This window comes from Podarcis tiliguerta, assembly GCF_965153285.1.
Source record: "Podarcis tiliguerta genome assembly, chromosome: 4".
Classification (NCBI taxonomy): domain Eukaryota; kingdom Metazoa; phylum Chordata; class Lepidosauria; order Squamata; family Lacertidae; genus Podarcis; species Podarcis tiliguerta.
This window is the reverse complement of record NC_139537.1, coordinates 93,953,730-93,966,924: the sequence shown is the minus strand read 5'-3', so window position 1 is coordinate 93,966,924 and position 13,195 is coordinate 93,953,730. Positions and strand designations below refer to the sequence as shown.

Genomic DNA, 13,195 nt, shown 5'->3' with positions numbered 1-13,195 from the left:
GGAGCCACTGCAGAGAAGGCCCGTTCTTGTGTCGCCACCCTCCAGACCTCTTGAGGAGGAGGCACACAAAGAAGGGCCTCAGAAGATGATCTTAGAGTCCGGGTAGTTAAGTTATATTCCCTCACAGTTATGGTATACGCAAGGCAATCTAACGTAAATTACAGCCTTAATCAGGTGTATATGGACACTGGAAGACTTAGCATGGCACCCTAAGCAAACAAGCTTGACTTACTGCAAAACAAAGCCCCGTGGCACTTTTGTGTGCAAAGCACAATGCTCCAGATTCAGAAACCAAGCAAGGGCTCACAACTACCTTCAATCCTTTCGCAGAGCTTGTGCAGCGAGTGCATTGGGCAGGCCTCACACAGCTTAATCTGAGTCTTGGCACTCTGGAGGGCTGCAGCCGTGCTGAACGCTTGTTTCAGAGTGAGCATTACTTCATCCACCTGAAAAGGGAGGATTAAATCCAATGAATCCTATGCGTGCATTTTAATACCAGTTACATAAAAATACATACATACATACATACATACCGTATTTTTCGCTCTATAGGACGCATTTTTCCCCCTCCAAAAATTGAGGGGAAATGTGTGTGCGTCCTATGGAGCGAATGCAGGCTCCTTGGCTTCAGCAATAGCAACGCTAAGCCTCTGAAGCGCAGAGGGAGCGCTCCTTCCGCGTTCCAATGGCTTCATGTTGCTTTCGCTGAAGCCTGGAGAGCGAGAGGCGTCAGTGCGCACCGACCCCTCTCGCTCTCCAGGCTTCAGGGATAGCCGTGCGCAGCCCCTCCGGCAGGGAGAGGTTGCGTGAGGCTAAAGAGGAAGCCAAAATGCCTTGGCTTGTGCCATAGCCACGCGCAACCCCTCCGGCAGGAAGAGGTTGCACGCAGCCTGTACGCTGGTGGAAAAAATAAGATTTCCCCCCCCTAAAAACTAGGTGCGCCCTATGGTCCGGTGCGCCCTATGGAGCGAAAAATACAGTACATATTTAAAACCAGACACTAGGTTTTCAATCTAGCTAGCAAACCACTGAGTTACCATTAGAAATAAAAAAGGACAGCAAACTGAGGTGATACTCCTACAGAAATGAATAGGAGTTACACAATGGCTAAGAACCCTTTCATTTCACTACAGCGTCTGTGGAAGAATCTGCCCGTGTCCTGTGTCCTATTTTCATTTAAATGGGTTGTTAAAATTAGACTGTTTTTGCAGGCTCTGTTTCACATTTGGGTTGCTGTTGTTTTTTTTAAAAAAAACAAGTGCCGTTTTTCTTGTGTTTTGTTTTGTTTTTTAACACAGCTGAATTGTTTGATAATAGGGATCGGCAACTTAACTTTTCCAATAAGCATAATGAAGTTATTAAATCCTACTCCTGGATAGAATTTAATTTAGAGAACTGGGCCTTTATGTAGTGGGACTAAAAGGAGCTGAAGACAAGCTACCAACTTATTAGTAACCAACTGAACAGCTCGCCAGCTTTTATTGTTTCCAGACGGCAGTCTGGGCCGTGCTCCCTGCCCCCCCCCCCCCGACACAATCGCAAATAGAGGCAGGCAAAATTCCCACACTCTCCCACGTTAGAGGGGGGCAAACTTTGCATTCTCTGTCAGGAAAAAGGTCAGAGGTTACAAGGCTCCCCCTCAAGTGGTATAGAGATTCAAATCCATTTTCAGCCCCTGCAAAGAAGCTTTTCAAGTATCTCCTTTCCCTTCCTATATTTTATGCTGTGCCGTTTAAGAAAGCCAGACCTCGAGTCTGGAAAAATCTGGAACAAGATTCGCTTTTTACAGTAGCTTCTAGTTTGCTTTGAACTTCTTTTTCGCATTTGGATACGGTTCCACAGCTTTCTTGTGAAGAATATTTGCCATGCAAGGAAAGCGAGGCCCTTGTCTATGGACTGTTGCTTAGCAGAGTATTTGGTGGCTGTGCAATTTTCTCTTTCCAAAGATCACATCATCTTTATCATTTAGATCCTAACTGCTCGAAGCCTTAAATGGCACAGGAGCCTAGGCACAGATTTCTGTTTTGACTCTTCTGTCAAAACAGCTTTTAGTTACAATTGGCGCCATTCTCACTACCTGAAATTACAGAATAAAATTCTGTCCTGCCGATATAGAAGCTCCGAAGGCAGTTGTGCATAAACTAGTGTATTAAGTTATTTGTGAGGCATGTAGGACGTAATGTCAATCAGGCATCAGAACAAGCGATAGCCTTTTTGCAACTATGGCCGTGTGGGGAAGGCAGCTATTATAATCTTTTAGGATTATAGTACTTTGGGTGAGTACTGTTGGGTTTTTTCCCGGGATTTCCCCTGCTACTGCAGCATCATAGACTCTTGAATCCCAGGGTCTCTTTCCTCCTGGCCTTGTGATGATGTCGCTGCCCATATCTTGGTGAAGAGAAAAGGGAGATGTGCCGCGCTTCATTACCCTGCTCAAAATGGGTATGAAATATCTGCCGAATGTGCCCTGGCACATGAAATTGCTGCCATAGGATGTGGGAAGTAAAACAAAGACTAGAAGCGTGTGTTGCTTTTCCCCCCACTGTCCAGAACTAAGAGTCACAAGGAGATCACGCTATGGATTTGGCCTGTGTCCAAAAAAGGGAACACAAATATCTTACCACATTTTTGAAGTTTTATAGCTCTTGAGATACATATCACTAGATGAACGGAAGAATACAGTAAACAGTTAGTGACTTACCAGAGATTCGCTTGCACACTGGAACACATAGCAAACATACTGATTGATCCCAGGTTCCGCAGATTCCCGACAAATAAAACCAAAGTGATCTATGTGTCTTATGCCCTGGAGAGAAATAAAACGAAAAGCTAAACATACAGTAAAAAATTAACTGATGCTCATCAACTACCGATTATTAGCATTTTAAAAAAAATCAGGAGTAACTAAACCTACTTTTCCTGTATAGTGCTTCCCAATCACATAGATAGAAAAACCATGATCCTTTTGTGGTTTTAAAGAGAGCGTAAAAATATATACAAGGTGGCCAAAGTATTGGAGCCTCAGCTTCAGGATCTGTCCTTCTAGTGAGCACTCAGGGCTGATTTCCTTAAGAATGGATAGGTTTGATCTTCTTGCAGTCTCCTCTAGCACCATAATTCAAAAGCATCAATTCTTCGGCGATCAGCCTTCTTTATGGTCAAGTGTTGGTACTGACCTTTAAAGCTCTAAACCAGGCACCCCCAACCTTGCCCTCCAGATGTTTTGGCCTACAACTCCCATGATCCCTAGCTAACAGGACCAGGGGTCAGGGATGATGGGAATTGTAGTCCAAAACATCTGGAGGGCCAAAGGTTGGAGATGCCTGCTCTAAACGGCCTTGGCCCTGCATACCTGAAGGAGTGTCTCCACCCCCATTGTTCAGCCAGGACACTGAGGTCCAGCTCCGAGGGCCTTCTGGTGGTTCCCTCACTGCAAGAAGTGAGGTTACAGGAAACCAGGCAGAGGGCCTTCTTGGTAGTAGCGCCCGCCCTGTGGAACGCCCTCCCATCAGATGTCAATGAGATAAAGAACTACAGTGGTACCTTGGGTTAAGTACTTAATTCGTTCCGGAGGTCAGTTCTTAACCTGAAACTGTTCTTAACCTGAAGCACCGCTTTAGCTAATGGGGCCTCCCGCTGCCACCGCGCCGCTGGAGCATGATTTCTGTTCTCATTCTGAAGCAAAGTTCTTAACCCAAGGTACTATTTCTGGGTTAGTGGAGTCTGTAACCTGAAGCATATGTAACTTGAAGCATATTTAACCCGAGGTACCACTGTACATAACTTTTAGAAGACATCTGAAGGCAGCTCTGTTTCAGGAAGTTTTTAATGTTTGATGTTTTACTATGTTTTATATATGCTGTAAGCCACCCAGAAACCCAGCCAGATGGGCGGGATATAAATAATAAAATAATGATGATTATGTTTCAAGTAGTTTTGCAGTAAAATGGAAAACATGAAAAATAAAGTGATTTTAAGAAGCCAAGAACAGCACTGACCACACTAAACAGTTTAAAGGAGGAAGGTATTCATTCTGCAATCCTATGCATGCCTATCTGTGAGTTAAGTCCTACAGAACTCAGTGGGGGTTATGGGCTTTTGCCAGCAGTTTACAACCCTCCACGTGCTGCTGGTCTATAGCTCTCCCCATACATTATCACCGGTCATGCTGACCAGAGCAGATGGGACTTGTAGTCCAACACCATCTCTTGGATCCCCCTTGGTTATATCATAAAGTCCTTGCAGAAGAGAAGAGCAAGGACTTCAGGCATCAACAGAAATGGAGCAGAAATTCGTACTGAATCAAAAGCAAGCAGGCGATTCTCTTTCCTTCACCAGCACTAAGGGAGTGAAAGTAACCACAGGGTTGCTTCTTACCACAACACAGTAAGTGAGACAACTGTGTGTAAGGGGGAAAACCCTAAAACTTAAAACTGGTGTGCCTGTCAGTTAGGTTCTCTCCTCTTAGGTCTTCCCTGGGAAGGTTTTTCAACATCCCAAGAACAACAGGCGAGTTTGTTTTATTGTTCTCAGTACAGGGAAACTCTCACAGCTGCTTCTGACACACAACGCCATACTGATATGTTTTGATATTTGTGTTCTGCTTGTACAAGTTCAACGCATGCAACCTTCCTGCAAAAGTGTCAGTCACTAGAAAACAGCCGGTTGGAAGTGACGTTGCTATTTTAGTCCAAGAGAACCCATGCTTGAGAACTCTAAAACCGGTGATGAGAAAACGAAGAACGCAGCAACCGCCTCGAAAGATGATGACGTGATGAAGGTATTTGCCGGAAAGTCTTGTTGGAAAATAGTGGCTGCAATCGAGCAACTGAGAATTGCAAGCAGAAACTGCCTTCCATACACAAAGCCCACAGAAGCGTGTATCTCGCTATTTCTATCACAAAGCACATTCACTGGTCAGGTCCATCTGTTTTGCACATGTAACAGGATTAGCTGTCACGACGAGACCCCATTGGGGGGGGGGGGCAGGGGAATGATCAAGAACTATCCCAGCGCGCTATTTCATCATTTGTCTCTTTGATACTTTTAATTTTAGATGTGAAAAACAGTTAAGATTTTCACCTGCAATTACCTTAATAAAGAGAATGAACTGGAACTTCTCTTTCAATAAGTAGGCAAAGCATGTTAAAAGTACCCAATGATCATTCAATTTTATTTTATTTTTAATTTCAAATTGTTGTTCTAAATGATAACCTAAGAAAAATTGATTACCACAAGGAAGAGTGGAAATGAGAAATCAGCAGCAAACACCATGAAACTTAACAGATATCTCTGTTGTTGATTTAAAGGTACCCCTGCCCGTACGGGCCAGTCTTGACAGACTCTAGGGTTGTGCGCTCATCTCACTCTAGAGGCCGGGAGCCAGCGCTGTCCGGAGACACTTCCGGGTCACGTGGCCAGAGTGACAAGCTGCATCTGGCGAGCCAGCGCAGCACACGGAACGCCGTTTACCTTCCCGCTGGTAAGCGGTCCCTATTTATCTACTTGCACCCGGGGGTGCTTTCGAACTGCTAGGTTGGCAGGCGCTGGGACCGAACGACGGGAGCGCACCCCGCCACGGGGATTCGAACCGCCGACCTTTCGATCGGCAAGTCCTAGGCGCTGAGGCTTTAACCCACAGCGCCACCGCGTCCCCCTGCAGGATAATTCTCTGGCATTTCCTTAATTCTACAGTGAAAAGCAGGAACAACTAAGCAGATGTTAACAAATAGTTCCTCCCACCTCAGTCCTCCTGCTTACACTTAATTTTCCAAACCTGCTTTTATTCTGAAGATGCCCAGCTTGTTTTATCCAAACACTATTAACCTAGCTTGGATACCCACCTGAGAACATGAGGAGATATCTTTAAAGTTCTTCTCAAACACAACCGATTTCGTATCTGGACTGATGAGGTTAATTTCAAATCGACCAACCTTGAAAAGAGAGAAAACAACAACAGCAGCATGTTAAGGCAATCAGAACATCATGGCTATCCTTGAGACTTGAGGCGCCAGAAATTTTTACTCGTGCCTGTTTATCAAAGGGAAGCGTATCAAAAACTGATGTTATGCCAACAGTAATGATTAAGGACAGGGTGACAGTTCTGCTAAGCCACCTGAAAACAATTGGAATAGAGAAAGAGGAACAGGCATATAATATATTTGCTTCTGTTTAATTCAGGATTCCATTTTATCTATGGGATGAGTGGTCAGTCACGCAAGCTCCCGCAGAAGACATAGGCTTGAAGTCTCCGTAACAACAAGCCTCTCAAATGTTCCAAAAAGTCAAGGCAACTGGAAATATTCAGAATAAAACTAGGTGACAGAAGATGAATAATGGGAATTACGAGGTACAGAAAAATAGTCAAGAGGAACCAGGAAGAGCATCAGCATGCAGTTTAAGAATAGACACTGATGAATTTGCTCTAAATGTTAATAACCTTGCCTGCAAATATTTTCAATTTAAGGGATCTTGAAGATCATCTTAACCAGTCACCCAGAAGCTAATCTCACATGTTTACAGATTTAACAAACACCAAAAGCAGGACAAGGAATTTTATCAGCAGTACTGTACATCAAATTGCTGGCTGAACATATACAGTATCTTTTTCAGTATATAATTAGCTTTGGTATGCTTTTAAGGTGGTGGTCAACCAAACAAAAACATAATTTAGACAATGGAAAGCTGCGTACGCCTCCTCTGCGCTGGAAGGAGCGCCAGAAATAGCGTTTGTGCATGTGTGCATGCACACACACACTCTGGCCCACTGCGGGACCGTGAACTGGCCCAAGCCACAAAAACTTTGCCAACCCCTGATATAAACTATTGCCTTTAACCAGGCAGAGGGCCTTCTCGGTAGTGGCGCCCTTCCTGTGGAACGCCCTCCCACCAGATGTCAAAGAGAACAACAACTACCAGACTTTTAGAAGACATCTGAAGGCAGCCCTGTTTAGGGAAGCTTTTAATGTTTGATGTATTACATTATTTTAATATTTTTGGAAGCTGCCCAGAGTGGCTGGGGAAGCCCAGCCAGATGGGCGGGGTATAAATATTATTATTATTATTATTATTATTATTATTATTATTATTATGCCTGCAAATTCTGGAATAGCATTCATGTTGGCCATAGTCCTATACACACTTGTTAGGGGAAAGTTCCATTTAACTCACTTCTGTAAGGCACTGCACTGTTTCGTAATAAAAACAAGGAGCCTTGCAGCATCTGAAGATTGTGAACTGATGGCACAAGTTTTTGTGGACTACAGTCTGCAATGTTAAGTGTAATTTTTAATTTTAAATCCTCTTAATAGACCTGCCTGCCAAAAATAGTTGCCAGGGTTGTTTAATATCTCTGTGTTTGTACACGTGCAGATATATATATGTAAAAATATCGTTTCATTAAAAGAACAATTATACGCTACAGCCCGAAACATAAACTGGGGAGGAAGTCACATTGGAAATTTGTTTCTGAGTAAATATGAACAGGGCTATACTGTAAACAAAGCTGTGTTTGTTTTATAGGTACCTCCTTAAGTTCCATCATGTGTCATTCGAGTTCCCTGATAATCTCCCATGCATGCACTAAACAGATCCAGACCTGGTTAGCTTCTGCAAAGTTCCTGCATCAGATACTGGCAACAACTGCATCAAAACCTAAAGGGTAATCTACCTGGTCAGCAGAAAATTTAATAGTCCTGTGGAAAAAGAAGAGATTTACCCTGCCTGCTAAACTTAGGAGTGATGGCACAGCCTTTAAGGCCTCTTCAGGAAAGGTATACAGAGGTGTGGCATCACCACAGATCCGCACTAATTGTAAAGTATAATGTTGTATTATTAGGAAATTAAATCTATTCATAGCTAACTCTGCGTTCAACAATGAGCACTTGGGGAAGCTATTGGGTGACTGAACTCTCCCCAATGCAGTGTAGCAATGCTTAGAACTGGGATGACAGCCTTATCTTGCCTCCTGCTTTTTCGAGTTATTTTCGGTATAAATTCTAAGGCAGATAGGACATCAAGAAATAGTTATTTGCTTGTTCAGGATTTGCTTTGGGAATGCTATCTATCTATCTATCTATCTATCTATCTATATACATACTGTATATATAAACAAAATAGGTATTTGATTGCTATGGTACATTATCTTGTATTCCCTTTCAGCTCTGTTCAAATGCACAATTGCAGTAGCTTAACTATGGCTTGGTGCAATGTCCAAGCTATAAACTATGGTTGATTACCGGCCAGCAAATCGACTGAGAAAAATACGTTCTGAAGTAGGTTAGCAAACCGTAGTTTGGCATGAATTCTGACTTGAGAAACCATTGTAATATTCACTGTTCTGCTGCAGAATGGAGACAAGTGCACAGGGAAACAAATAACATGAAATGAAAGCAGAAGAACTCTTAACATAGCTTATATTTTATTGTTTTAGTAGCCAAACCATGGTTTGAGTGTCCAACTACTGGTTTAGTTCAACTGTAAGTCATTTGACAGACAAATTCTCGTAGTCAGTTTCAGGCCCAAAGAGGCAACACTTTTAAGAATTTAGAAATTTAAATGCTTAAGAACACTGACCACTAATCAGAAGTCGGGAACCTTGTCTTTCAACCTATTGCACAATTTCAGCCTCTTATTCTGTTCGCCTTGTGACTGAAAACCATGGTTGTACCACTAAACACTGATGTTAAGATTCATTTGGTTTTGCTGATGAAGCTTTAGGTGCAAACACAATTTTGATAAGAGAGCTTATTGTCTGAGAGCAAGTTCATGCTGCAGCTTGCAAGAAGTATAGAGCAGCTATAAGGATCTTCCCCTGCTAACTTGTGTTGTTCAGTCCTCTTCCCCATGCTTTTCAACATCTACATGCAGCCGCTGGGAGAGATCATCAGGGGGTTTGGACTGGGTGTCCATCAATATGCAGATGATACCCAGCTCTACCTCTCTTTCAAATCAGAACCAGTGAAGGCAGTGAAGGTCCTGTGTGAGTGCCTGGAGGCGGTTGGAGGATGGATGGCGGCTAACAGATTGAGGTCGAATCCTGACAACACAGAAGTACTGATTTTGGGGGACAGGATGCGGGCGGGTGTGGAGGACTCCCTGGTCCTGAATGGGGTAACTGTGCCCCTGAAGGACCAGGTGCGCAGACTGGGAGTCATTCTGGACTCACACCTGTCTATGGAGGCACAGGTCAATTCTGTGTCCAGGGCAGCTGTTTACCAACTCCATCAGGTATGCAGGCTGAGACCCTACCTGTCTGCGGACTGTCTCGCCAGAGCTCTGGTTATCTCTTGCTTGGACTACTGCAATGCGCTCTATGTGGGGCTACCTTTGAAGGTGACCCGGAAACCACAACTAATCCAGAATGCAGCAGCTAGACTGGTGACTGGAAGCGGCTGCCGAGACCATATAACACCAGTCTTGTAAGACCTACACTGGGTCCCAGTATGTTTTCGAGCACAATTCAAAGTGTTGGTGCTGACCTTTAAAGCCCTAAATGGCCTCGGTCCAGTATATCTGAAGGAGCGTCTCCACCCCCATCATTCTGCCCGGACGCTGAGGTCCAGTGCCGAGGGCCCTCAGGCAGTTCCCTCACTGCGAGAAGCCAAGTTACAGGGAACCAGGCAGAGGGCCTTCACGGTAGTGGCGCCCTCCCTGTGGAACGCCCTCCCACCAGATGTCAAACAAAAAAAATAACTACCAGTCTTTTAGAAGACATTTGAAGGCAGCCCTGTTTAGGGAAGCTTTTAAGGTTTAATAGGTTATTGTGTTTTAGTGTTCTGTTGGAAGCCGCCCAGAGTGGCTGGGGAAACCCCGCCAGATGGGCGGGATATAAATAATAAATTGTTGTTGTTGTTTGTTAGTGATCAGATTCCTAGCATGTTTGTACAAAAGGACTCCAACTTAAAGATATGAAGTAAAGATACAGTAGTATGTAAATTTGTCTACCTCAATCCATTCCCATTCACTCCACACTCCCGGCTGCGAATATTCTGGATTGCACACAGATCATACCTGAAACAGCATTGTCCTGTTCTTTTCGGAGTCAGAAGGCTGGACGTGGCTTGGGGCACTTGCGTGACGCCTCCGGGATTGCGTTTTCAAACTATTGTCATGAACCTTCCTTTGCATGACACCCGTAACGCTGCTGCACCGGGATCGGAACTCCTGCTGCTCATCAAAGCCTGAATCCTCCAAAATGCGCTCGGGGAAAGAGACGCGGGAGCTGGCCAAGCTGGCCAGGTTGGGCTGGCTTCCAACTATGAACATCCCGGGGCTACCACCATTTAGGCCGTCCACCTCCTCAAATGGACTGTCTGAGGGAGAAGAGGGAAGTTCTCCGTCGCACTCCATAAGATCCGTGATAGATTCCGCATTCCTTTGCTCGCTCAAGAGTTTCAGGCGCTGACGCTCGTGCAGGTTGAACTTCTCGATGCAGTCGTCAATCAGGCTGGAAGGCGCCTTTTTGTGTGCCACCATCACTTTGCCACAGTACAGAACCTCAAATTTTTGAGAGTTGTAGAAGGCATCTTCGCTGTCTTTGTTAGGCTTGGCGTCCTCTTTCAGGGCTGCCTTGCAAACCTGTCTTATGCTGCTGATGACATCTGGAACCTTTAGAAAAGGAGAAAGAGAATCATCATTAACAAAATGAAAACTGAAAGAAAACGGAGAACTTTTTAACAAAAAGAGAGGAGCCAGTGAAGTGTAGTGGTTAAGAGCGGTAGTCTCGTAATCTGGGGAACCGGGTTCGCGTCTCCGCTCCTCCACATGCAGCTGCTGGGTGACCTTGGGCCAGTCACGCTTCTCTGAAGTCTCTCAGCCCCACTCACCTCAGAGAGTGTTTGTTGTGGGGGAGGAAGGGAAAGGAGAATGTTAGCCGCTTTGAGACTCCTTCGGGTAGTGATAAAGCGGGATATCAAATCCAAACTCTTCTTCTTCTTCTCTTCCTTTAGGAGAAGGGCGCTGTCTCTGGAGTGGAGGTTTGCCTTACACTAAGGTTACCAGATTTTTTTCAATGAATCCGGGGACACTTTCCGACTTCCTACTAAATAGATGGATTTTGTCAGGGGACTGATTTGTAAATCTGGGGACTGTCCCTGGGAAACAGGGACGTCTGGTAACCTTGCCTTACACTTGCCTTGGATGGGCGTCCAGAAAAAGGGATAACTCAGTCCTTAGACAGAAGTAAGATCTTATGGAAGATTCAAACATCTTTCTACAAAATGACCTGACCACCTTTTCTGGACTGGAGAGCAATAGGTTTAGGGACTGTATGCTCTCCTTGTTTTTGCATGGATTTTAAATGGAATTCAGATATGCCTCTATAGTTATCAGTTGCTCCGTGCATTCATGAACAGGACACACTGAAAAATCCGGGGACAATGACATCTACTAGAGAAGTATTTGCCAGTACTGCAAGCTTAGAGAAGAGGATTAAGAGCACAAATTTCCTAACTGTGGTCCATGGACCACTAGAACTCCACAAACTTCATTCTGGTAGTCTGCAGCATTGATTACAATTGTATTTGACTGCTTCTTTTATTTCTTATGTTACATTTTATTGATTTGCAATTTGAATTCGATGGAATGCAAACTGAAATACAATAAACTACAGTAAAAGAAACGAAAGAAGTAATAAAATATAATTAAAAACCATACAGCACCTAGCAGAACACATTACAATTGCTACAACAGGCAGAAAAATGGCTAACTGGTTGGAAAAGAACAGTTTAAGCAATTCTACCAACACTTCTAATCACAAGTGTTCAAGCCCTAGAATCCTCAGAAACCACATTCTCCATCATGACTATTAAGCATAAAAAGCAAAGTAAAATTTGTGCAACAATTTCAAATTTCAAAGACTTGAGTATGGATAAGAAATCTGCTCATTATACTTGAACTTCAACATCAGCTTGATCTCACAGGTTTAGAAAAAATACAACCCAACAGTTCATTTATTTACTTTGAGCATTGACCTATCAAAGTAAAATATGGCATGCTCCCGTAGTAAAAAAATTCTCCATTTGGAGTTTGAATACATACAATTTTTGGAGAATTCAAGCGACCATGGTAGCTGGTGGTGGGAATGAACAAGGTAGGGCAGCCAATTTTCATTTGATAGCGTATGCTTTACAGCAGCACAAAACCACCACTGGATGCAAGCTTATGTTGACCACCATATCCATTTTGGATACAGAAAATGGGAAATACATAGTAATACAATACTTCAAGTCAAGAAGCCTGTGAATATTATTAGTTCTGCCACACATCTCACATATAAAAAGCTGAAGCTATTCTGTTAGTTAGTAAATTTCCCCCGAAAAATGAAATGCTATACACATAACACACTAGCTGCATGAATATTTTCTTTATGAATTTTTTAGGTAAGTGCTTTAAGATTTAGTAAGCTAGAAGCTTCTCCTATTCCATATGTAACAAAGTAGTACCTTGTTATTAGCATTTTAGCAGAACAGTGAAGGCATTCTCAAAGTTCTGCAGAACTCCAGAAACAGAAAGAGGACTGTATTTAGAAAGACTTTCTTCCTCTGCAAGGAAAAAAGTCTCTTTTGCTACAGAATTGGCAGCTATTTCACAGCATTTCCTTAGACACTCTGTTCACAGCAACAGTTACATGGTTTTTCAAGGAACAGTCATTACAGATTCAAAAGCAGAGTGTTTCCTGATATTTAAAACAGGAAGCACATATGCTGTCAAGCATTTAACCCTCTACAGGCCCTTTTAGTTGCATTCTTAAAACTATATAATTAAAACTAAACTAAAGGAGTCTGATTCACATAAGCAGACTAAAGTTTAAGTATTTTGCAGGTATAAACATGGATGCATTGTAAACTATGGGTAATATATTGTATCATGCACACAGATGTTTAAAATTCCCCTTGAATTGTTCACATGTGAGCATCTCTGAAATACATAAACCCAAGTGTTATTACTTTATTTTTGTTTACACTCAAGTAAACACTGGAGAATGGTACTAACTGATGCAAAGAGCCCTCACTTCAGATTACATGATTTTATAAACATTAACTCAAACTTCAGCTTAAAAGCATTATCCAACCATGACTCTGCTTCCAAGATCAAAGTGGAAAGTCTGCCATCTACTCTTTAAGTGTTATTATATTGATCATAAAGATGCACATAAAGTAGGTAAAACATATTCTTATTTCTGTGAGCAAGCATA

At 43.1% G+C, this 13,195-nt stretch overlaps 1 protein-coding gene across 7 annotated transcripts in view; it reads right to left on the bottom strand.

Annotated features, from left to right (window-relative positions):
* Window positions 1–13,195, bottom strand: part of TBC1D4 (TBC1 domain family member 4) — a 99,255-nt gene that overhangs the window by 46,390 nt on the left and 39,670 nt on the right. For 6 of the 7 annotated variants that reach the window (XR_014510071.1, XM_083435778.1, XM_083435780.1 and 3 more), the window contains exons 2-5: window positions 10,012–10,608; window positions 5,844–5,933; window positions 2,702–2,806; window positions 314–446 (exon numbers count right to left, since the gene is read on the bottom strand). Coding sequence is in view for 6 of the 7 variants with exons in the window: in XM_083435778.1 (XP_083291904.1) it covers window positions 314–446; window positions 2,702–2,806; window positions 5,844–5,933; window positions 10,012–10,608 (925 nt within the window). In the remaining variant the exon portion in view is untranslated. Of the gene's footprint in view, window positions 1–313; window positions 447–2,701; window positions 2,807–5,843; window positions 5,934–10,011; window positions 10,609–12,443; window positions 12,584–13,195 lie in introns of those variants that run through there. The other variant, XM_083435783.1, reaches the window with a different exon arrangement.